We start from the raw sequence: 26,021 nt of genomic DNA, 5'->3' as shown, positions 1-26,021 counted from the left end.
TCTTAGCCCTCTCTTCAGTTAAGTCTTGTACTGTACCATTCCGCTTGTACAATAACGCTAGATTCAAACAGCGAGAATAAGAAAACTCCCCGGCAGATGCCCTGAGCGTGTAGGGATGACGTAGGTTTCCGGCAAACAGAAGGAAGAAACAGGGTCCAATCGGCGCCCGCTTCTCAATGGCCAATCAAACACCGCTTTCCATTGCAGCGCTGGAACAAACCAAACTGGACGTTTCTTTCTCCAGTAACCTGAAGGGAGGAGCTTTTCTGGGGCTGTATTTGTTACCTGAGCAATAAGAGACAAGCAGGGTAGCCTGTCTCTGTGCTTGCTAAGCTTGCTGGTATTCGTTCCTAGCTACTGCTCATGTAATGCACTCCCTCAACCAGGAAATTAAAGCATTCTCCCGGAATAATCTGAGGAAGCAATGCACCAGGGTGACAACGGTAACTGGAAAGAAAATTATGGAAACATGGAAAGATGCCAGAATTCATGTTGTGGAAGAAGTAGAGCCGAGCAGTGGGGGTGGTTGTGGTTATGTGCAGGACCTTAGCTTGGACCTGCAAGTTGGCATTATTAAGCCATGGTTGCTCTTGGGTGAGTATATCGATTTACCACTAAGCCACTGAGTCCTGTTTAAACCATATTACTTACTCTTTTTTTCCCTAATGTGTGTAATAATCTGTATTACCAGCTGTCCTCCTGCAAAGTTAAAATGTTTCCTTTTTTGGATATGGAACTTTGACTAGCTCGCTAGAGAGGTTTCTGCCCCACGGTGTGTCCATAAGAAGCATATATTCTAGTAGCACATGGCACCGGACATTTAAGAAGTTTTCTTCCTGTCTCTTTAAACTTCTCTGGAGGATAGCACATTAATGTTGTGTTTTGGATTATAAAAGGATGTAGCCTTTGTTCGTTTTTAATCATCAAATTAAGAATGTTTTCATTAGGCAAAACTACAAGTGACAAACGTTATAGAAAAGCTAATACTTGAAATAGTTATGTGTTTGTTTTGCCTGTTTAGCTGTTACAAACCATATGGAATACATACTTCCAGTGACCACATCTAATTATGGTGTCTATTTTTGGAGTGTTAAGTAGAACGAGGGCTTTTATTTTATAGTTATGAGGGTGACAGGTTTACTAATTGTTGTATTGTGGAAAATCCTAAGTGCCTATACATTACATAGTCCACAAATAGCAAAAGAAGCAAGGTTGTAAAGGTACCAAAACTGTTAGCTTTACAAGAATAAGGCCTGGTGTTTTTTAAAAAAGAAAATCAGTCAACCGTATTTTGAAGTAGGTCTGAATTATTGTTCATTTATAAATAGAGAAATTAAAATTTATAAAGACTAAATGACTTGTCAGTATTTATGCAGCTAAACCTGTGGAGAGTAGAAAGAGTACCAAACTGGGAGTCAGAAACAGCCAGGTATAATGCTAAGTGCTCTACACACAGAATCTCACTCCTATTAAGTATGCAGTGAAGTACGGATTTTCAGCTCCATTTTACAAATGAGAACTGGGATTTAAGATTGGTTAAATAACTTGCACAAAGTAATACACTAGTAAATGATAGAAATGGACTTCCAGGCCAAGTCTGATTGATGCCGAAGCCTTGCTCTCCATCATTGTACTAGATTGTCTCAGATGGCCCGGGTTTCAGTCCTAATTTGCCTCAATTTAGTAGATGAGTTAGTGCCATTATCCTCTCTGGTCCTCCAAAAAGCCATCTGTAAAGCTGAATTTAACAGTATCAGCTTACCTCTAAGAGTTGTCCTGAGATTGTTGTGAAAGTTCTTTGAAAAACAAATTATTTGAAGTATACATGTGAGGTATTAGTGTATTGTGTATTGTATGAATTGTTACATGGGCTGTCTTTAAATTCGGCAAGTAAAGATCTCTAACTAGTTTCTGGAACCAAGTGAAAAATTAACTGAGTCATTTAGCTTGTCAGGAAAGTTCACCCAAGTCTTGTCTACTATATCCAGGAAAGAAAATATGTCCAGGTACGTATTTCAGTTATTTGGCTTCCATTGTAGTAATAATGGAGTTCTTGGGTGGCGCATGTTATTTGCATAAAAATATGGTATTTATCAATAGATTGGCAGTTAGAACCTACCCAGCAACGCATCAGAAGAAAGACCTGGCAATCTGCTTTTGATAGGTCACAGCCTTGAAAACCCTGTGGAGTGCAGTTCTACTCTGCAACACATGGGGTTGCCATGAGTCAGAATGGACACGACAGCAACTGATTTTTGTTTTGGGTGTTTTTGTTTTTTTTATTTTTTAGTAATAATAGTTTAAAATCATTTCAGTAGGATTTTGATATGTCATTCATCCTTTCAGAGTCTTTATGAACTTAAAAAAAAAAATTTATGTGGATTTATCCAAAGTGAATCTATCAAGGTAGTGTTCTCAGACTGGGATTAGAACCCGCCCTAGAATTCTGGGAGAGGCTTCTGAAACTAGTCCTTATATGCTCTCCCCTCTGGACCAGGAAATGGGATACTTCATCAAGTACAACCTCCTTTCTTCTGAGAGACCATTTTCTGCTTAGTTACAGGTGCCTTATTCCTGTAACAAGCGGTTACATCTTAAATTCTTCTACATGAATGATGTGGGGGCTGTTTCTGATCAGATTTGGTCATCTCTCCAGAACATGGGGGTTGTTTCCAGGTTGCTTCTTAGAACTCCCTCTGCCTCCTCAAAGCAGCCCAGCTCCCTGCCAGCACTGCTGTTTTTTGGTGGGGAATAAAGAGAATGGAGAGCTGTAAAAATGTTATCTGTCTTTTATAGCTAGCTTATAAATTCAAACAAGCTACTGCATTTCAAAAGTCTTACATAGGCCCCTGGACTAGCTAGCAATTTGATAAAAGATTTTAGTAAGGGAGCACTTTTGCTCTTAGACTTTGAAAATTATATTTTTACAACAAAAATATTAAATTTTTTTTGTAAATACGTCTTTGTAAAAGTTGAAATTACCATTTATTTGGGGTAGTTAAAAGACATACTATTATTTTGTATTATTTATATCCAATTTTTTAAAAAATCCCAACTTGTGAGATTTTGAGATCTTCTGTTCAGTTCCATGTGAAAAACTTGGTATCCTTTATGAGGTCATCAGCAGAAGGTTTCTGAGATCTGGGATCAGTATTCTTGGGAGGCAGTAGTTTATATTTGTATAGCTCCTTATTTTATAAAATTCTTTCATGAATATTATGTTATTTAATTCTCAATAATTCATGCTTCTATATCTATTTATGAATATTCACTCCTATAAATTTTCTCAAAACATGCCTTATTAGAATATTATCTCCCTCTTTAGTATCTTTTTTCCTTTTTAATATCTTTTTTGTTTGTTTTTGAGATGATGAAAATAGTGATTGTAAATTAAGGCATGCTATATCAAAATGTGTTCTGTATTTGGTGTTTTCATAAAGAGGATTTCTGAAAAAAATAGAAACAAGATTCTAGAGATCTTACACAGATTGTATTTTATGATACATACACTGTGATTGTAAAACATTGAACTCGTTAGAAGTTTCAACCCTAATAACTTATGTGTTCTTTCTAAACCAGTCAACTCATCTGTAACATTTCTATGATCCTTAGCTGAGGTAATGAATATTAGTGGTTTGTGTGAGTGTAAAATATAACAGTAAATAGTTATTATTATTAGACCTCCTTGTTCAGGTGTATTCCTATTTATTAACTTCTTCATTGTCATTTTTTAAGTTATCATACAGAAAATAGATTGTTTTTCATATCAGTTTTTGGTATGAATTTTAACACTTACAGATTTGTGTAAACATTACCCAAATCATCAACTTCTTAAAAGTGATATATTTCCTGTAGATTAAGATAAATTAGAGAAAGATAACATTCTACTTTCCCAGAACAACTTTTTAAAATAACAGATTATCATAATATACAATATACAATGTTTATTGCTTTAAACGAGAGGTGTTTTATCAATTAAAATTTAACAAAAGACTACAATACAAAGCATTCATTTAAAATATGAGAGAAACTCATGTTTATATCTAGAATCTAGAGATAATTAATTCAATGGGATACTACCAAGTATTAGGTGAAAAATGTAGGCTGATTATCTGCAGTCCGTTTGTACTGACTTAAATTTTTCCCACATGCTATTAACACTTATATGATTTTTCTTATTGTTTGAAAAGGCGGACCATGCAAATTCCATTTTTTCCCTCTTAAGTATATATATAAATTTAGTATAACCAAAAACCCACTGCCGTCAAGTAGATTCTGACTTATAGTGACCCTATAGGGCAGAGACGCTTCAGAAGACAGGGCTGGTGATCTGCTTCCAAAAGATCAGAGCCATGAAAACCCTATGGAGCAGTTCTACTCTCACACACAAGGTTGCCATAGTTGGAATCAACTTGATGGCAACTAACAACAACATACTAAATTTATATCAATATAGCCATACCTTGAAGTTACTTGCAAAGTATGGCAACCAGCTCTGAAACATAATCTGCCTGTTCTGTGTTTGGCATATGTGTTGTTTCTGTTTTTTTTAGTGGAAATGATCAAAGCATCCAACTTTGATATATATTTATAATGATGGCAGCCAAGAGGAAAAAATTGTTGTTAGTTGCTGTCGAGCCCTCATGACTTAAATGAAATGCTTTCCTTTTATTATCCTTGTTGTTGGGTGCTGTCAAGTTAATTTCGACTCATAGTGACCCCATGTAACAGAACAGAACTGCTTCTTAGGTTTTTCAAGGCTGTGACCTTTCAAAAGCAAATCGCCAGACCTGTCTCCTGAGGCTCCTCTGGATGAGTTTGAACTTCCAACCTTTTGGCCAGTAGTTGAGTTTTTAACCATTTGTACCACCCAGGTACCGGCATTTCAAAGCCACCTGGCAGCTCTGTGGGAGAAAGACCTATCTGCTTCTGTAAAAATTACAACCAAGAAAACCCTCTGGGGCAGTTCTGTTCTGTCACAAGGGGTCACTATGAGTTAAAATCAACTGGACAGCACTCAGCAACAACAAGGATAATAAAAGGAAAGAATTTCATTTAGGTCATGTTTCAAGTTCCTTTCTTTTTTTTTTTTTTTGGCTATTTTAACAAATAGGCAGAGTAGAGTTATCATTTAAAAGATCATATACATTTGATTTTACCATACTGATCCACTGTAATTTCAATAAATTTATTTGAACCCGTTTTTCCCCCTCTGGAGATGCTTAGGACTTCCTACAGACAACTGAGCAAGCTCTTAAAATTATGAAGTATTTCGAATGTACTGAATGTTGACAGAGAATAATATAACAGACGTGTGTAACATCCATCTTTAACAAATGTTAATATTTTTATAAGCTAACTTTTAAGTGGGCTAAACCTGGATATGGACTCAGTGAGGAGCCTGTGAGCTTGGTATTATCAAGAGAATATTGGGCAAACAGTGTACTTGCTGGCCTTTTTATGAGTACACAGATCCAGGAGCTTTCTGTCAGTGGCTACCTAAAATCATGTAATGGAAGCCGGCTGATTTTCCAGATAAACAAAAAACCCATTGCCGTCAAGTCGATTCCGACTCATAGCAACCCTTTAGGACAAGAGTAGAACTGCCCCATAGGGTTTCCAAGGAGCAGCTGGCAGATTAGAACTGCCGACCTTTTGGTTAGCAGCCTGAGCTCTTAACCACTGAGCCACCAGGGCTCTGATTTTCCAGATAGGTAAGGTTAAAACAAACAAACCAAAACAACAACAACAAAAAACACTTGCTGGAAATGGTACCTAATTCAGAATGCATAATACTTAAAGTCTTTAAATAATAAGTGCCCTGTTTTTTCAATTGTGTAACCTGCTTTAATATCAAAAACACTGTTGCTGGTACCTAGTTCAGAATGCATAATACTTGAAATCTTTAAATAATAAATGCTCTATTTTTTCAGTTGTGTAATCTGCTTTAATTCAACTGTTCTCCCCTATGACCTTACTTACTAACTGGAGCCAGTTTTCAAATGTGGGAAATCTGGAAAGCCCACTTTGACAGGAAGAGACTGGAGTGTGGGTGGGATCCTATAGAACAACAGTGTTTCCTTTAAGCTACTGGGTGTTCCCAAACTAGCTGGTGCTAGATCATTTTGTGGGTGTTTGGTTTTCTAATACCCTTTTATAAGTTAAAAAAAATAGAAGCTTATTGTAGAAAATACAAATGATCAAAAAGAAAAAAACATGTAACCCCACCACCCAGAGATAATTCACTGTTAGCATTTTGATTTGTATCCTTCCTGCTCATTTTGAAGCATGTACATATTTTTTGTTTGTTTTGTTCTCATTTGACAAAATTGGTGTTTGTAACCTCTTTTATCACATAATATATTGAGAATATATTTCTGTACAATTAAATATTCTTCTACAACATGATCTCTAATGGCTGTATATACCTTACTATGTAATTATGCCATCTTTTATTTAACCTAACGCCTACTATTGGGGCTTCTAGTTGGTTTTTGTTTGTTTGTTTGTTTTGGTGTTACAAACAGTACTGTGATGAATATCCTGATAGCTAAATCTTTGCAATGTGCATAACTTTTAGGACGGATACCTAAAAGTGGGATTTCAACAGTCCAATAGTATATACAAGATCAGTATTTTTTGATGAATAATCCCAAATTGCTGTTCAGAAATTTGGACTGAGGTCTTCCCAAGTTGTTTTCTTTCTTTTGGTTTGTTTTTTTAAAGATAAATGAATAACAGAATTATTGCAAAAATTTGTATAGAATATCAGGAGGACTAATTTGTATGTTCAAGGTGATGTGATTTATTTCTTATAGGGTCACAAGATGCTGCTCATGATCTGGATACACTGAAAAAACACAAGGTAAAATAAATGCTCCCAGTCTGGCAGCACATATAGGTAATGTTTTATTACGTTTATTTAGGAAAAACTGCATTGATACATCTTTGGTACATTTCAGAGTTTAATTAGTAACGTTTTGTGTATCATTAAGGTTGCAAAAATTATTGCACTTATCTCCAATATGTGGATTTGTAATCTGTCCTTCAGTTTTATATTATTCTTAGTGTTCCTTCATGAACCTGACTTTAAAGGCAGGTCTTCTTGCTTCTGCTTGTAGTTCCTCTGTGGGATATACTTTTCTCATCTCTGTTTGTCAAAGTCCTACCCATGCTTTGAGTGACAACTCACATACCACCCTCTTCCTTCAGGTAGAGAGAATATCAGCTGCTAAGGTTTTTAGGGGAATGATTTCAATAATCTATTCTCCTTTAGGGTCCCAAAACACTTTGTTCTCCTATAGCTCTTAGCACCTTCCACCTTATATTATTAACATCAGTGAGCGTATCTTCTCCCTGGGTGGCACAAATGGTTAAGTACTAGACTACTAACCAAAAGATTGGCGATTCAAACCCACCCAGAGGCACCTTGAAAGTAACACCTGGTGATCTGCTTCCGAAAGGTCACAGCCTTGAAAACCCTACAGAGTAGTTCTACTTTGCACACATGGGGTCTCCATGAGTCAGAATCGACTCGATGGTAAACTTCTAGAGGATAGGGACTTTGTCCCATTTATCTTTGTTGCCCACAGCTCTGGGAAAAAAAAAATTGATTGAATTGAGGCTAAAAAATTTTATGTGATAAACACTTGCACTTAACTCTGCGACAGATAATAACTAATAATCAATTCATTAACTAGTTTGATATTTTTACTTGTCAACTGAGAACATTCTGTGTGTTTATACTAGGCTATCCTTGGTTTATTATAATCAATGCTGCCTGACAATAAGAGATAATGGCCTTGAATTGCATAAAGTTATGAGAATTACTATATTTTCTAACAGGAACCCTCTTCAATCCAAAGCAAGTTTCAAAGTCTTGCTTACACTAATAAATTTTTATTTCTGAGAGTAAAATGACAAATAGAAAAACTGTTAAATGTGTTCATTGGTTAGTGTTTTTGTCATCTATCCTGCATTATGATATATTAGTCCACACAGCTTTATTCTGGAGACATGAAATGTCATGGATTGAATTGTGTCCCCCCAAAACTGTGTGTATCAATTTGGCTAGGCCATGATTCCTAGTGTTGTGTAGTTGTCCTCTATTTTGTGATTGTAATTTTATGTTAAAAAGGATTAGGGTGGGATTGTAACACCACCCTAACCCAGGTCACATCCCTGATCCAGTGTAAAGGGAGTTTCCCTGGGGTGTGGCCTGCACTACCTTTTATCTCTCAAGAGGTTAAGAGGACAGGGAAACAAGCAGAGAGTTGGGGACCTCATACCACCAAGAAAAAAGCACCGGGAGCAGAGCACGTCCTTTGGACCTGAGGTTCCTGTGCAGAGAAGCTCCCAGTCCGGGGGAAGATTGATGATGATGAGGACCTTCCTCTAGAGCCGACAGAGAGAGAAAGCCTTCTGCTTGAGCTTATGGCCTGAATTTGGACTTCTAGCCTACTAGACTGTGAGAAAATAAATTTCTCTTTGTGAAAGCCATCCACTCGTGGTATTCCTGTTAGAGTAGCACTAGATGACTAAGACATGAACCAAACGGCTGTTTAAAAGATCCTGCTAGCTCTGTATGCAGTGACCCTGTTAGAACACTGGAGGAAGTAAGGCTAAACTGAGCAGCTGAATAGACATTTTCTGGGAAAATTTAAGGGTGCTGCAAAAGACAATTACTGATTTAAATGCATGGCACACATCAAAGTGATATTCTAGAATTTAAAAAAAGGGCTGTAACTAGTGTGAATTCTCTTGTGGAGGACCATTTTAAGAAATTTCTATAGGAGTTTCATTTTAATATTTATATACAGTAATAATGATTGCTTTCTTAATAAAGTGATTATTGAGTGCCTGGTGTATGCCCAATAAGGCACTACAGAGGATAGGAAACTAAGTGTAACGTATAAAATGTTCCAAGTTATTTATTGCAGCATTGTTTATACTAGCAAATGATTGAAAACAACCCATGTGTCCATCAATAAGGACCTTATTAACTAAATAATAGCACACCCACACCATAGAACACAATATAGCTATTAAAAAGAACACAAAAAAGGCTCTCTACATACTGATATGAGAAGATTTGTAAGACATATTTAAATGGGGGAAAAAAACCCCAAAGGGGTTGCCTTTGGTAAGAAAGGGAATCAATAAAATATTTGCATACAGATACCTTAAAATGGTACACAAGAATCTGACAAAAGTGGTTACCATTAGGGTGCAGGATAATGGAGTGGATAGGGACCAAGCAGGAACAAGACTTCTTAAGTGTTGCCTTTTTAAAATATTTCGATGTTTTGAACCAGTTTAAAAAATAAAATTTTGTTAAAAATAGAAATAATAATGCTTAAATGTGAGGATTAAGTGGATAACCTGTATGCCTGGCATATATTAAGTACTCAATAAAGGGTCTCCTATTATTATGAAGGGCATTCCAAGTGCAACTATTGTTAGGACTTCTGTAACTGAATTTTGAAACTATGCTTTATTATTAGAGGGTTTTCGGCTAGGTCTCCCATCACTGCCACCGGCTGTGGCTCAGTGTAATTCTTTTCCCATTCAATCAGGACATTCAACCAATACATTTATAAATTGCATTCCCAAGCCACTAACCTACACAGAGATTGGGTAGTTTAATAATCCCCAATATTTATAAAGCACTTTTACCAAATTCTCATCTGGTCTTCTTCATAATCCTGTGATATGTAGGGAAGAGATATAGGGCAAAAAACCCCTGTTGCTGTCTAGTCGATTCTGACTCATAGCAACCCTATAGAACAGAGTAGAACTGCCCCCATAGGGTTTCCAAGGCTGTAATCTTTATGGAAGCAGACTGCCACATCTTTCTGCAGCAGAGCCACTGGTGGGTTTGAACTGCCAACCTTTTGGTTAGCAGCTGAGCGCTTAACCACTGTGCCACCAGTGCTCCTTATAGAGGGGAAGGATATATATAAAAATTCTGTAAGTTGTAAGACTTCATCACTGGCATTTTGGAACATAGAATACAGTTGTGAAGACAAGGCAGATACATACATACTATTGTGATGGTTAAGATTCTGTGTCAGCTTGGCTGGGCCATGATTCTCAGTGTTTATATGAGATCACTCCCATGATTGAATATGTTGTGAGTAGCCAATCAGATGAAACGGAGTGTTCTTGGGGATGTGGCCTGCATCTGAATATAAGCAGACATTCTGGCTTTTTGCTCACTCTGGATCCTGCGGCTGCCTCCTGTCATCTCACCTCCAGTTCTTGGGACTTGAGCTGCCAGCTCATCTGCCGAACTTGGGATTCGTCGATCTTCACAGCCTGTGGGTGGAGACCTGCTCTCTGACCTGCTGATCTTGGGTTCACTAGCCCCTGCAGCTACGTGAATCCAGAGAAGCCCTGTGGTCTTGCCTGCCAGTCTTGGAATTCTTCAACCTGTGAACAGGAGCCCTGCTCTCCAACCTGCTGATCTTGGGCTCGCCAGCTTCTCCGGCTCCGTGAATTGGGAGAGGCCTCTACCCTGATCCATGGATGTGGGATGTTCTGGCCTCCACAATCACACGAGCTATTTCCTTGATATAAATCTCTCTGTATATATATTTATACACTTTACTGGTTTTGCTTCTCTAGAGAACCCAGCCTAAGACAACTATAAAATATTGGAAGATAATATGTAATTAAGGGCAGAATAATATCATCTGGCCAGGAATGCACCAGGAGTGAGTGACTTGACACTGCCAGATAAGACTTCATTAAGGAAAGTGGAAGGATAGATCAGACTTTATCTTCTAGAAATGTTTTTTTCTTCTTTTTATTTTTTCCTATCTCCTCTCTTTTTAATAGTTTCTCCTGAGTAGACATTTGAGTTTTTTTCTGTTGTCTTCCTTCCACAAGGTAGTTAGGCTCATAGTTGGCTGATGACTCTCTCAGTGTGTTACTCAGTGCTCTTGGTTGTGAGCCACAGAAACCACTTGAGCTACCTGGGCGAGGAAAGAAAATGTGCTATAATGATACAAGGTGATCCCAGGAACCCAGGGGCAGGGAGTATGGCCATGCCTCACCAGGGACTGGAGCCAGAGATTGGAAAGCTATCCAGAACAGCCCCTCTTTCCCACTGGTACCGCAGCTTCTCTCTGTACATCTACTCCATTCTTCTCTCTTGGCAGCATGCATTTGTCAGCTTCTCTGAGCACATAATAAAACATGGCTTCCCTATAGCTCCCAAGTTTATGCATCATTCTAGCTGTCTTTTAGACATATTTTTAAGATCCTCAAACATAACTTGATTGACCTAGCTTAAGTCAGGCACCGGCTGGAATCCAGTCAGCTATGCTGGGAGGAGCTATGCTGCCAAAACCAAACCTCTGAGGGTGGTGGGGGCAGGTGAGGTAGGGCTGGACAAATACTCTAAAATATATTTGAAAATACATAAAAATACTGAGGTTAGGCAAAACCTAAGAATCACTCTAAGAAATGAGAATAAATACAGTAAGAAGCTTTGTCATGACCAGAAGCAGTGACTCATTTTTCTTATCCATTTAGCCTTTGGAGTCTGTTTATGAACTTTCGATATACCTCATTCCACATGCTTGATGGAATCTAGGAAAAGCGCTGAAATGCACAGATAGTGTAGAAGGTTACTTATGTGGCGTAATTTGAGGATCATCTGAGAGGTTCTTCATGACATCTCCCCCATGCTTTTCAACCAGACTAAATCATCAAAATTCTGAGAATGAGACCTTGGCATTGATATTTTTAAAAATCTCACCAGGTGATTCTAATGTGCAGCCACACTTGAGAACCATTGCACTAGTAAAGAATGTGAAGGAATCCAACTCCTCTACAACATAAAGACAAATAATCCAGTTAAAACATGGGTAAAGATATGAACAGATACTTCACCAAAGAAGTCATTCAGGTGGCTAACAGACACATGAGGAAATGCTCGCGATCACTAACCATCAGAGAAATGCAAATCAAAACTACAATGTGATGCCATCTCACCCCAACATTACTGGCACAAATCAAAAAAGCAGAAAATAACAAATGTTGGAGAGACTGCCAGGAGCTTGGAACTCTTATGCACTGCTGGTGGGAATGTAAAATGGTACAACTATTTTAGAAAATGATATGACACTTCCTTAAAAAGCTAGAAATAGAAATATCATATGATTCAGCTATCCCACTGCTAGGAATATATCCTGGAGAAACAAGAGCCATCATGAATAGACATATGCACACCCGTGTTCATTGCAGTATTATTCACCATAGCAAAAAGATGGAAACAATGTAAGTACCCATCAACAGATGAATGGATAAACAAACTATGGTACATACACACGGTGGAATACTGTGCAGCAATAAAGAACAGTGATGAATCTCCGAATCATCTCACAACATGGATGAATCTGGAGGGCATTATGCTGAGTGAGATAAATCAATCATGAAAGGACAAATACTGAATGAGACCACTATCATAAAAACTCATGGAAAGGTTTACACACAGAAACAATCTTTGATGGTTACTGGGGAGGAGAGGAGTGGGGAGGAAAAAACACTAAGTAGACAATAGATAAGTGATAACTTTGGTGAAGGGTAAGACAGTACACAATACTGGGGAAGTCAGCACAACTTGACCAGGGCAAAGTCATAGAAGTTTCACAGACACATCCGAACTCCCTGAGGGACTGAATTACTGGGCTGATGTCTGGGGACCATGGTCTCGGGGGACATCTAGCTCAATTGGTATAACATAGTTTATAAAGAAAATGTTCTATATCCTACTCTGGAGAGTAGTGTCTGGGGTCTTAAAAGCTTGTGAGTGGCCATCTAAGATACTCTACTGGTCCCACTCTGTCTGAAGCAAGGGAGAATGAAGAAAACTGAAGACACAAGGGAAGGATTAGTCCAGAGGACTGATGGACCACAACTACCACAGCCTCCACTAGACTGAGTCTAGCACAACTAGATGATGTCTGGCTACTACCACCAACTGCTCTGACAGGGATCACAATAGAGGGTTCCAGACAGAGCTGGAGAAAAATGTAGAACAAAAGTCTAACTTGCAAAAGAAGACCAGACTTACTGGTCTGACAGAGACTGGAGAAACCCCAAGAATATGGCTCCTGGACACCCTTTTAACTGAGTACTGAAATCACTCCTGAGGTTCACCCATCAGCCAAAGATTAGATAGACAGGCCCATAAAACAAAAGGAGGCTAAATGAGCACAGCAGCCCAGGGGCAAGGACTAGAAGGCAGGAAGGGACAGGAAAGCTGGTAATGGGGAACCCAAGATCAAGAAGGGGAGAGTACTGACATGTTGTGGGGCCAGAAACCAATGTCATTGTCATGGATTGAATTTTGTCCCCCAAAAAATGTGTGTATCAGTTTGGCTGGGCCATAATTCCCAGTACTTTGGATTTTCCTGTATGTTGTAAATTCTGCCTCTATGATGTTAATGAGGGAGGATTCAATCTACAAGACGGGATTGTGTCCTGAGGCAATCTCTTGAGATAATAAAAGAGAGAAGTGAGCAGAGAGACAGGGGGACCTCATACCACCAAGAAAGCAGTGCCAGGAGCAGAGCGTGTCTTTTAGACCCAGGGTCCCTGCACGGAGAAGCTTCTAGTCTAGGGGAACATTAATGAGAAGGCCAACAGAGAGAGAAAGCCTTCCCCTGGACCTGACACCCTGAATTTGGACTTTTAGCCTACTTTACTGTGAAGAAAAAAGTTTCTCTTTGTTAAAGCCATCCACTTGTGGTATTCTGTTATAGCAGCACTAGATGACTAAGACAGTCATAAAACAATATGTGTATTAATTGTTTAACGAGAAACTAATTTGCTCTGTAAACTTTCCTTTAAAGTACAATAAAAAAAAATGTAAGCTGAGGGTTTCAGGGAAAGCTTCTGCTTGCCTGTTACAGATGTCATTCCCTCATGCTTCCCCCTTTGTTGTTTTCCTTTCTGGGATGTGATCACAATGTCTGGAAGTTCAGCAGCGATTTTGTGACCATAAAGTGAGAAGCATGAGGACAAAGGTTATAAATGTTGAGATGATAGCTCAGAAGATGGGAGAATCCTAAGTCCATACGGATGCTGTTGAGGTACCACGCCAGCCCTGGACTTCTTGTTATATAAGATAAAAGCTGATGTTACTTGGGTTTTCTATGCCATTGCATAATGTTACGGGTTGAATTTTGTCCTTCAAAAGGTTATGTTGAAGTCCAGTAAATAGGACCCTGTTTGGAAGTAGGAGTTTTCTTTTGTTATGTTAATGAGGTCATACTGAAGTAGAGCCTGTCCTAAACCTAATCCCTTCTGAGTGGTGTCTTATAAAAAAAGCAGAAAAGACACATGCACGTGCACGCAGGGAAAGACAAGCCCTGTGGGAAGACACATCTACAAGCAGCCAGGGACTACCAAGAAGTGCTCAGAGCTAGAGAAGTGTAAAGAGACAAGGATCTAGACCTGCTGGTGCCCTGAATTAGGACACATAGCCTCTAAAACTTTAAGACAGTAGATCCCTGTTCTTTAAAGGCAAAGAAAAAAAAAAAAGAATGTGAAGGAGAATGAGGAAATAATTATAGAAAGGGAAGTTTTTTGTTTTTTTTTTTTGCCACTGATGCACTTCCCCTACTTCAGTTTTTATGTGGACATTCACTGATGTATGCAACAAATACTTTAAGCACTTTCTATGCTTTCTTAAAATGGTGAACAAGCTAAACATGGTCCTTACTTGTCCTTAGAGTTTCTTGTACAGTGATGGAGACAAACAATCTCTAAGTGTTAAGGGCTGTAGAGCATGTATAGGGTGCTGTGAGAGTACATACAAGGAGCACTTACTCTTATGAGGGTAGAGGCAGTCAGAGAGGCTTCCTGAAGGAAATATTCAAATGAGTCTGTCATGATTGAATTGTGACCCCCCCAAAAATGTGTGTATCAATTTGGTTGGGCCATGATTCCCAGTATTGTGTGGTTGTCTTTCATTTTGTGATTGTAATTTTGTGTTAAAGAGGATTAGGGTGGGATTGTAATACCCTTACTAAGGTCACATCCCTGATCCAATGTAAAGAGAGTTTCCCTAGGGTGTGGCCTGCACCACCTTTTATCTTACAAGAGATAAAAGGAAAGGGAAGCAAGCAGAGAGCTGGGGAACTTCATACCACCAAGAAAGCAGTGCCGGGAGCGGAGCTCATCCTTTGGACCTGGGGTTCCTGCGCGGAGAAGCTCCTGGTCCAGGGGAAGATTGACAACAAAGACCTTCCTCCAGAGCCAACAGAGAAAGCCTTCCCCTGGAGTTGATGCCTACTAGACTGTGAGAAAATAGATTTCTCTTTGTTAAAGCCACCCACTTGTGGTATTTCTGTTATAGCAGCACTAGATAACTAAGACAGGGTCATTCTTAATTTTTTTATTCCTGATACAAATCTCAACATCCCAATCTCTTTTCACATAATCTAATTCACAGGGTTTTTAAAAAAATCGTATTTTTTTTTTCTTTAAGGTGACTCATATTCTCAATGTTGCATGTGGAGTCGAAAATGCTTTCCTCAGTGACTTTACATACAAGAGCATTTCTGTACTGGATCTGCCAGAAACCAATCTCCTATCTTATTTTCCAGAATGCTTTGAATTTATTGAACAAGCAAAAATGAAGGTAAGTTTTATTTCAATCCACATTTCTTCAAAACTAGAAATTTAAATGTATGGGTCCATTACTCAGTCTTTAGTCTTTTGTAATGAATCTTGTAAGAAACATTATGAAATTTCCCTTCCAACAATATTTTATTCATCCTTATGATTATTTAGTTCTCCTATTGCACTTTTTCTAATGAGATACTTACTTTTTACAGTTCTGTTGCTCATTTTGCTATGCCTTACTGAGAAATGTTAGAAGAAAAAAATCTCACTGAATTTTTCTGTATACATATGTGGTTAAATTTCCTTTGACAGTTTACAACCAACTGCTCTCAGACCAATTTGCAAGATAATCAGGTGGTCTATGGGAATGTTGTTGTTAAGTGCCCTGGAGTCAGTTCTGACTCATGTTGTCTTTGATAGGTGCTGACTCACAGCAACCTCATATATAACAGAACAAAACTTTACCTGGTCCTGCGCCCTCCTCACAATCATTGCTATGCTTGAGCCCATTATTGCAGCCACTGTGTCATTTCATCTCGCTGAGGGTCTTTCTCTTTTTGCTGACCCTTTACTTTACCAAGCATGATGCCTTCTCCAGGGATTGGTCCCTCCTGATAACATGTCCAAAGTAAGTGAGACAAAGTCTCTCCATCCTTGGTTCTAAGGAGCATTCTGGCTGTACTTCTTCAAAGAAAGATTTGTTTGTCCTGGCAGTCCATGGTATGTTCAATATTCAATATGTTCAATATTGGTATGTTCAGTGTTCATAAGGTGGATGCATCAATTCTTCTTTGGTCTTCCCTTATTAATTGCCAGCTTTTGCATGCATATGAGGCTATTGAAAATACCATGGCTTGGGTCAGGTTCACCTTATTCCTCAAATGAGACTACTCTAGTCCTGTTAGTATATTTATGAAGATTAATATGCATTCATTTTAGTGACTTGAGATAGGGATCATGACTGTATACAGTTTTTTTTGTTTTTTGACTCTGAGATAAATATTTTTAATGAAATGAATCTCTTTCTCCCCTACAGGCCAGTTCTTCTTTTTTTAATTGTGGTAAATATATAGCTAACAAAATGTTTGCCATTTCTACAATCTTCACATGTACAATTCAGTGACATAATTATATTCATCATGTTGTTAAACCATCACCATTAACTGTTCTAGAATTTTTCTGTCACTCTTGACAGAAGCTCAGTGGTCTATGCAATTTTAACAATAGAAATTTAGGACACTCTAAGGACTGGATATGTATTGCTTTGCTAAGATTATATGAAAATGATGATCAAAAGCTGCGCATTGGTTCTCTGACTCTTGAAGACCAACAAACAATATAACACTTTAAGTCTTGGTATTGGATCCAAGTCAGTACTCTGACAGGCAGGGCTCCTAGGCTGGCTATTTTCAATAACTATACCTTGAAATGGTATCATTTTAGTCAGTATGTAATTCTTAAAAAATTTATATGAGATACATAGATGGGAAAATAGAAGGACTTACAAAGTGAAGAAGTAGTTTTTGCAGAGAGAAGTAACTTACATAGAGAAGTAACAATTAATTATGGTCAGGATTAGAATTTAGAAATAGAATTCCCTTTCCTCCCTCTGTCTCTTTCTTCTTTTCTTTCATTTGGTAATATTTATTGAGTTCCTTACGTGTTCAGGACTGTTGTGTTGCCTTCCTACTAGGTTACCTGAAAAATATAAAATGATTCAACTCTGTGTTCACCAATTTTATTCAATAGCAGATATTTTGATGGAAGTAAAGGAAGAGGTTTTCATATTCAAAGCCTAATATTGGTCACTCCATTCCCTTGTGAAAATGTTTGTAGGCTCTAGCTTGCAACATTTCATTGTGCCAGTTAATAGTGTTAAAAAATAAAAATGATTGTCTCTGTATTAGCTGTTTCTATAAGAAGATGTAGATTATGCCTTAGGTGGTCAAGTGTACATGTTGCAAGTAAAAATTGGAGAGAGAATAGTATCTGGAAAGAAGAGCAATAAATTAAGTATTCTAATAAACTTTTGGTGTTTTCTTTATTATTAAATAGGAAAGTATGCCTTAATTTGGGCCAAATAGTTAAATAAAATGTATCTTAGCTTAGATTCCTTAAAAAACAGAGCCTGAGACAAGGATTAAGAGCTAATGCTGAATTTGAGAGGTACAATCCCTAGGTAATGAGAGTGAGAGAAGAGGGAAGTGATTCAGGGAAGCATGAGAAGCAATGCAAGGTGATATGTTTACCCAGCTGAGCACAACTTCACAATGAGCTGACGGAGAAACAGCTGGTCGTTCAGTAGATACGCTTGCTGTACCACCCCAAAATATCTCCAGATAAATAAAAAGAAACTGTACCTCAATACAGACTTTGTGAAGGGAAGTAGAAAGGGAATTTATTTCCTGGCTTTCTGTCAGTTCCTGTTTTCCATTGGTCAGTTTACCTGTGGGAAGATAACTAACCCCATACTTCCAGGTTGTGACATTCTGCTCCTCCAGCAGCCACTTGGAAGCCAAGTCCAGTGTTCTGTGGTGTGACTTTTCATTCAAGTTCAGAAGCAGCAACAGAAACCAGAACTCAGGGTGTGCCTGTCTATGCAGTAGCTGCCACATAGGAAGAGCCAGGCCTTCCCAGGCAAGCAAAACTGAATGGGCCTAAGAGAGTCAGTTGGCTACAGAAGTGGTGGGTGAGGTAGAACAACATGAGAGTTCATGAAATGATGGCACCAAGAGAATTTGAGAGTTCAGCTGGGGATTGGACAGCCCCATAAAACAAAATGGAACTAATGAGACACAGCAGTCCAGGGACAAGGGCTAGAAGGCAGAAGGGGACAGGAAAGCTGGTGATAGGGAACCCAAAGTTGAGTAAGGACAGTGTTGACATGTAGTGGGGTTGTTAACCATTGTCATAGGGCCATATGTGTACTAACTGTTTAATGAGAAACTGTTTTGTTCTGTAAACCTTCATCTAAAGTGATAATAGCAGCAAAACTGGAAGAACATAATTGACGTCACTGAATTGTACATGTAGAAATTTTTGAAATGGTGTATATTTGGCTATGTATATTTTCACCAAAAAAAAAAAGTCCTCAAGTTCGAGAAGGGAGAGTGTTGACATGTCGTGGGGTTGTTAACCAATATCATAAAACAATATGTGTATTGACTGTTCAATGAGAAACTATTTGTTTTGTAAACCTTCTCCTAAAGTACAATAAAAAAAAATTTTTTTAAAAAAAGAGAATCTGAGAAAGTACGTAAGATGTGTCTTCTAAAAAATGTATTAGAATTCTACAATATTTTCTAATTTCTCAATTCTACAATATTTTCTAATTTTATACTGGCATCCTAAGATCAACCAATATTGCCTCACCTTGAAAACTCTTTATTATTTACATTAATACTTATTTAGTTTTAGCAATAGAAGTCTTGAATTTTCTTCATTGATTTTTCTGGAAGAGGTGTCTTCATGACTTTGTCTATTGTGTATACAAGTATTGTTGAATCTCAGTTGCTCAGTGAATTGCTTGTTTCAGAACTACCTTTCTAAATTTCAGTTTGTTGTTTTCATCTTTTTACATATAGCTGTCAAATAGATTTCAGTTTTGCTATATCATTCCTCATTTCTCTTCTGTACCTTCTCTACTCTGTTTGCTTTCTCCACTCTTCTACTATCTCCACCTCATATGTCATTTTGTCAGGTTTGTGTCTGAAGGGATAGAAATACACATGAGAGGGAAGTAGTGATGGTAACCTCTATAGCCTCAGGAGTTCTTTTGGGAATGAAAATTTACTTGGCCCCTTTTTTTATGGGAAAAGTGTTTTGTTAGTATGGAAACATGTGTTTGATATTCCATGTTTGCTTTATTATTTACTTTATAAGATGTGATTTAACATTTTTATGTAAATAATCCATGTTCATTGCAGAAAAATTGGAAAATACAGATAAGTAAAAATTAGTATTACACCTGTTCCCACCAGCTAGACATAACCACTGTTAGCATTTTGATATATTTTCCAGACCTTTATTATTTATTCATTTCATTTATTTGTATATATGATAATATATATGTATTTAATAAAGTAGTATTATACAATTCATACTCTTTTTTGGCATTTTCATACATAGTAATATCAAATCACTGAACCTTTGCTTAGTATTCTAGTTATTGCCTATTACAAGACATGTCAGCTATTTCCAATTTTTGTTCAATACAAGTAAAATTTCATTAGGGAAACATTATGCTCTAAATAAATACCTCATTCACCACCTAAGTTTTTAGAATTTTTTTCCACTTTGCTTCAAAAATGGTACTCACCACTGACTGCTCTGGCAGGGATCACAATACAGCGTCCCAGACAGAGCTAGAGATAAATATAGAACAAAATTCAAATTCACACACACACAAAAAAAAGACCAGGCTTGCTGATCTGACAAAGACTGGAGAAACCCCAAGAGTGTGGTCCCCGGACATGCTTTTAATTCAGTACTGAAGTCACTCCTGAGTTTTCACCCTTCAGCCAAAGATTAGACAGGTCCCTGGTGGTGTAGTGGTTAAGAGCTACAGCTGCTAACCAAAAGGTCGGCAGTTCAAATCCACCAGGCTCTCCTTAGAAACTCTATGGGGCAGTTCTACTCTGTCCTGTAGGGTCGCTACGAGTCGGAATCAACTCAGCGGCAATCGGTATAGGGCCAACAATGACACACATGCGGGATGTGCTTCATAGTTCAGTCATGGGTACGAGAGTAATGGGCACACCAGCCCGAAAGCAAAGATGAAAAGGCAGGAAGGGACAGGAAAACTGTACGAATGGAAACAGAGAACCTGGGGTAGAGAAGATGAGAGGGTGGACACATCGTGGGGTTAGCAACCAATGTCACAGAACAATTTGTGTATTAACTGTTTAATGAGACACTAATTTGCTATATAAACTTTCACCTAAATCACAGTAAAAAAGAAAATTACAAAAAAAATGTTACCACTGTTTTGTAATTGCTATGTTAATATTACTCTCTGCTAGTGTGCATAGTAATGAGTGGACTGTTTTGAGCTGTGCTATTCAGTATGGTCTAGTTTGCTACCAGTCCTCAGCAAGATAAGGAGCTAATGCCCAAATATAAATGAAGACATTGTTTCATTCACCAAGAGATTCTGGCTACAAAAGGAAGTGTCAGAGGAACTAAATTGTGTATTTAGTACATTGTTGATTTTCATTCCACCACAAGTTCCTCATAGACTGCTATCAGGCAACTTTCAGACCACATCACGCCCAAGTTGTATTGGGAAGTTACGTGTAAGGATGAAGACCTGAATTTTGCTCAGTTAATCTGTCAACAAATGTTAGTTATTCTGAGATGTGAGAGATACATATTGCTACCCTCAAGAAGCTTGTATTCTAGTTGAAAACTATTCTTAACAGCATGAGAACAAAGCAAACTCTATAAAGTGGAAATACCATAATGTAACTACTATCTACTCCGTAACAAAATAGTGACTTGAATTTTTGAGAGAATGCTTTCCTCTCAGAAATGCAGAACAAAATTCTCATAAAGTAGAAGTCTCGTAGAATATTTTATTCTCATAAATAGAAGTCAAAATTCTCATAAAAATAAGCTATTGTTACAAAGCAAGAAAAATCCCATTTGTATGCAGTGAATATGTGTTTTAGTTTTCTTTTACAGAAATAGTTAAAATTTGGAAATGAGTAATAATATCTATAGGAAAATAAAATTCTTTTTGATATGAGGATTTTCAAAATATTAACTAATTTTGTTATTAATTATTTGGCTTTCTTGTAAAGAGATACACTTGCAAATTTGTTATAACAGATCTAGGGAAGGACTTTTGCAACAGATTAATGAATCTGAGAAAACTGCCTTCCAAAGGTAAAATAATCCAGTATTGTTAATTTATGCTTTGGGTAGAGAGTTTTCAGTAGTACCTTTTTTTCCCCCTTCCCTTGTTCCCACCTTTCCTTTGTGTTGTGCCAAGGGAAGAATCAGAAATAAAGTAACTAATTGTCTAATACTGTAGGGAGTGGTTACAGTTCGATACATTGCATTCAGATCATTAATGTTTTTAAAAGCCTGAGATAGGCCAGCCGGTATCAGCACTGTTCCATCAGATCACATTCATGATTAATGCAATATTGCCCCCATCAGCATTGGTCTTGCACTGTGTCCCTTTTCACTTGTACAGTATCATTTGCGAGTTACCTGAAACGTTTTTCAGTTATTGACCTCATTCTGGTATCTGATTACCTTTTCCACTTCACATTGTTATGTACTATTTGTGCCATCATTTTACTACCTCGAAAGTTTAAATATTTTTTGAGTTATTTCCCTTCAGAACAAAATATAGCAAAGAGTGGAACTTTTTTTTCCTAGCTGATTGTTTGATACATAGATTACCAAACAAGTGACACTTGTTTGTTTCTTTGTTTTAATAGGAACAGTATCTACCTGGAATGTTTTGGCTTTCTGTTAAGTTTGTGATTATGATTTTATTTACATTTCCATATATATTCCTTATGATTTTCCCCCTTATTTATATACATGTGGCTAATAAGTTACTAGGTGTTTAGTGTACTTAAGTGCATTACTCTAGTTTAATAAAAGATACTTGTTTCAGAATTCAAAACATATCAGGAAGGCATTTCAATCCTGGGGGAAAAGGGTGTGGGGAGAGAGAGGTTGATTGATTGATTGATTGATTTTTTTGTTCATTGCTTGCATTGAATTGTATTTTGATAATCTAAGATTTGCTGAATTTATTTTTAAAAATTAAGTAGTATGACTATGCTCAATTGACTTCATAACCTTTCTCAAATGAATAATGAAGATTTTTGTTTGATTTTTATTGCAGGATGGAGTGGTTCTTGTTCATTGTAATGCAGGAGTTTCCAGAGCTGCTGCAATTGTAATTGGCTTCCTGATGAATTCTGAAGAAATCTCATTTACCAGTGCATTTTCTTTGGTCAAAAATGCAAGGCCTTCCATGTGTCCAAATGCTGGCTTCATGGAACAGCTTCGTACATATCAAGAGGGCAAAGAAAGAAATAAGTGTGACAAAATATAAGAATTAAAAGATGACAACAGTTCATGAGTTATATTTAGCAGATGATGGGTAACTAATTTCTGAGTTGGCCTCTATAGCTACCTTTTTCCTTTTTTTTTTGGAGCATAAACCTGTAAACACTCCCATTTTTCTTGCTTTTTAAAGATCTACTGTATAAATGAATTTTTTTAATTATATTTTTTTCTTTAATGTTACAATGTCTGATTAAATGCTGCTTTGAATTGCTAAGGGAAAAAAACAGGATATTAGCCATCATTGATTTCTGTAGGAAAAAAAGGTTTAGATTTGAAATCTATATTAGAGCATGGAAAGAATAAATCAGTTGATGAAGTCTCTTTGAATTTTTCTATTCCAGCAACTGTTTTCATGAAGGAGAAATCTGAAGTGCTGCTTGATTTACTATTTCAGAGGGAAGTAAATATTTTGTAAAGAATCTTTTCATGATTAAAATGAATAGCTTAAACCTCTCAAAAGAAGTAACCTGAATCTGAAGGTTTACGCAATGTTTATATAATGGTTATAATCACAAAATGTTTATGTCCTCTTATAAAAATGTATCCACTTTTCATTTTAATTTTTAAATTTAATTCTATTACCTCCTTCCCCTCCTTTTTAAAAATGTTCTTATAGATGCTTTCTCACATAATCGTGAGCTTATGTTTCTTTAATTAGGTGGCCTAATCTCTTACACTGTGTGATTCCCCCCCCCCCACCAGGTACTTTACACCCTGTTTTTGGATCTCACGTTGTAATATTTTGTTCTTGGATCTGTGGGAAAAGGTTTTATACCGAAAGATCATTGTTTAGATGTGATTTGTTCAATCAAAGAATTAAAAGATCTGTTTTCTAGTTTACTACTCTTCTCTATTAGAGAACTTTTTTTTTTTTTTTTTAAGGAAAGAAGCGTTATGGTTTTGTAAGAAATTTTAATCGTTTAAACGAAAAACCAAACTCATTGCTGTCGAGCCAATTCCAACTCATAGCGACCCTACAGGACAGAGTAGAACGTCCCCATAGGGTTTCCAAGGAGTGGCTGATGGATTCAAACTGCTGACCTTTTGGTTAGCAGCCGAGCTCTTAACCACTGCATCACCAGTGCTCCAATTAAGTGTTTAGGAAGGTTAAAACCATTTACAGTTCCATCTCTGGCTAGAGACTTTGAATAGATTTTGTTTGTTGCTTGTCTATTTGTTTGCTTTAATGTCTCCATAGTGGCAAGACTGAACTCAGAATATTATAAATTTGCTTAAAGATATGCTTTGAATTATAGTAATTGAGATAAAATTTATTTAATAGTTTTCAAATATCCTCTCATGACTTAGAAAGTATCATCTAGATTTTATATTAAAAAAATTTTGAGTTCTTCTTACATACACATTATATAGAGCAAGCATATTATACAGAAAGTTAAAAAATGTACATTGAGCACATCTGTGCATTTTAAAAGGCAGTCTTTCTTATGCCATCAGGAGTAAATAGTAGAAATGATAAATGCAAGTTATGTTTTGAAATTGCTTATAGCCTGAAAAGATGCCATCATACACAAAACTATGAACACTTTGCTTCTCTTGAGAAGCAGCATAAATGTTATCAACCCACAGAGAACTGTTTCAGGCTGACCAAGACAGGCTAAATTCTCTTATTTACAAGACTGAGGTATAATGTTGTCTGTATGATCAGTATTACTGAAGGTTTGCTGGATGAGCCTTCTCCATTCATGCAATAGAATTCATGTAAATACATTTTATTTTCCTAGATGCTGTTTAGTTTCTAGCCATTAAATGTGACATGAAGCTTTGAAAAGCAGCTCATAATGGATAGTATATTATGTCTCTTGTATGTACGCTTGTTGCCTGTAGTAATCTGGTTATCATTCAGACACGTATCCTCTATATCATCTTCAGAAGTGCTTTGAGCATCACGTTTATTTTAATCTCAAATGATAGTACTTTCCTGCACCTAAAACGGATCAATGAATGTAATTTTAGTCTTTTAAAATAGGAATACTATGGAAGGCACTGATAGGTGCATATGTAAAGAGTAGTATGTAAGGCATATACCATTTATTTTATACATAACTTCCCATGGAAACAAGTCACACTGTCATACCTATTTTTTAAAAGGAACTTTAGTATTATGATCCTGTATCTCACATATTATGAATTTTAAAAACCCATGTAAACAAAATATAGGTCTGTTTTGAGGAAGAGGAAGAAAACATTCCAAGGAGTTTGTGCCTCTATTTATTGTTAAATATAAAATTTTTACCACTTTTTAAAAGAAAAGGGAAATGAAAATATCATTTTTTTTTTAACATTGAAAAGAAATACTATAGAGCCTTCACAGCAACCTGAAAAAGATGAATAGAACAAAGTCATTGGATCATATGATAAAATTCTATTTATTTGAGATTAGTAATTTTTAAATGTTTTAATAACTTGTTTTATGCTTTATTACAGTCACTCAATTACATATAATTTGAATTGAAAACCCAAGAAACAGATTTTTGGAATATCCAACATATCTTTTTCTTAGATTTTTAAGGCAAAATTTAGATAATATATTAACTCAAAGCACAAGATTTCAGGGGAAATGTACAATTTATTGCAATTTCACTTTTTCTTCCATCCTTCCCTATTGGACATTGATTGAAATGTAGGAATATAGGGATTTGAGAATTTTTGTAAACCTGAGGAATGTACTTTGTTTCTGACTGATCATTTCAGTGCTGGTGGGAAAACTTTCTAAATATGGCAACGTAAATGTTAGTGACTCAAATTTTCTAATGTACGTAGAGGGACCCTCTCAAATCTAATTTCACCAGATATTCTTGAATGTAGCAGATATGTATCAGAACATTGTCTTATACCCTTGTCCAGTGGATTAACTCAATAAATTAATACCTTTATAAGCAGACCTACAGTATGTTTTAAAATAACAGAAATGTAGCATGATGATATTTGATTTTGCTAGGTGACTCTTAAGTATTTGATTTTTCTCCCCGAAGGATCTTGAATATATTTGGTCCCTGTGTAGTTATTTAGTAATTTAAGCCTAAAGGTTTTAAAGTTTTACATTCTTGCAATACATACAATTATAATTACAGTCAACAAATATATAGTTTGTTTCCATTAGTATATGTCTAAAAATAACTTACAGTTAAACTTTTCTATTTCAGATAAGGCTTTGACTTATTTATTTTGTATACATATTTATAATGTACTCTATTATTTCTAGGTGCTGATATGTTTTATTAAAAATAATAAAAAATATAATATTTTTCCCTGTTAATATCTATTTCTTT

General features: G+C 36.7%; 1 protein-coding gene across 1 annotated transcript; it reads left to right on the top strand.

The window, feature by feature from the left end:
* Positions 1 to 246: 246 nt before the first annotated feature.
* DUSP19 (dual specificity phosphatase 19) lies at positions 247 to 23,617 on the top strand. The gene is made up of 4 exons (XM_004375442.3): positions 247 to 594; positions 6,819 to 6,865; positions 15,503 to 15,655; positions 22,505 to 23,617. Exons 1-4 carry the CDS (start codon positions 369 to 371, stop codon positions 22,715 to 22,717), a joined length of 639 nt encoding a protein of 212 aa, XP_004375499.1. The 5' UTR covers positions 247 to 368; the 3' UTR covers positions 22,718 to 23,617.
* The last annotated feature ends 2,404 nt before the right edge of the window (positions 23,618 to 26,021 follow it).

This window comes from Trichechus manatus, unplaced genomic scaffold, assembly GCF_000243295.1.
Source record: "Trichechus manatus latirostris isolate Lorelei unplaced genomic scaffold, TriManLat1.0 scaffold00037, whole genome shotgun sequence".
In the NCBI taxonomy this organism is placed as follows: domain Eukaryota; kingdom Metazoa; phylum Chordata; class Mammalia; order Sirenia; family Trichechidae; genus Trichechus; species Trichechus manatus.
The sequence above is the reverse complement of the archived record's forward strand: the minus strand, read 5'-3'. Positions and strand labels throughout refer to the sequence as shown.

Coding starts and splice junctions, on each gene's coding strand:
- DUSP19 (XM_004375442.3), top strand. CDS start 369: ATGCACTCCCTCAACCAGGAAATTAAAGCATTCTCCCGGAATAATCTG. Junction 6,866..15,502: donor ATACACTGAAAAAACACAAG/GTAAAATAAATG, acceptor TTTTTCTTTAAG/GTGACTCATATTCTCAATGT. Junction 15,656..22,504: donor TTGAACAAGCAAAAATGAAG/GTAAGTTTTATT, acceptor TTTTTATTGCAG/GATGGAGTGGTTCTTGTTCA.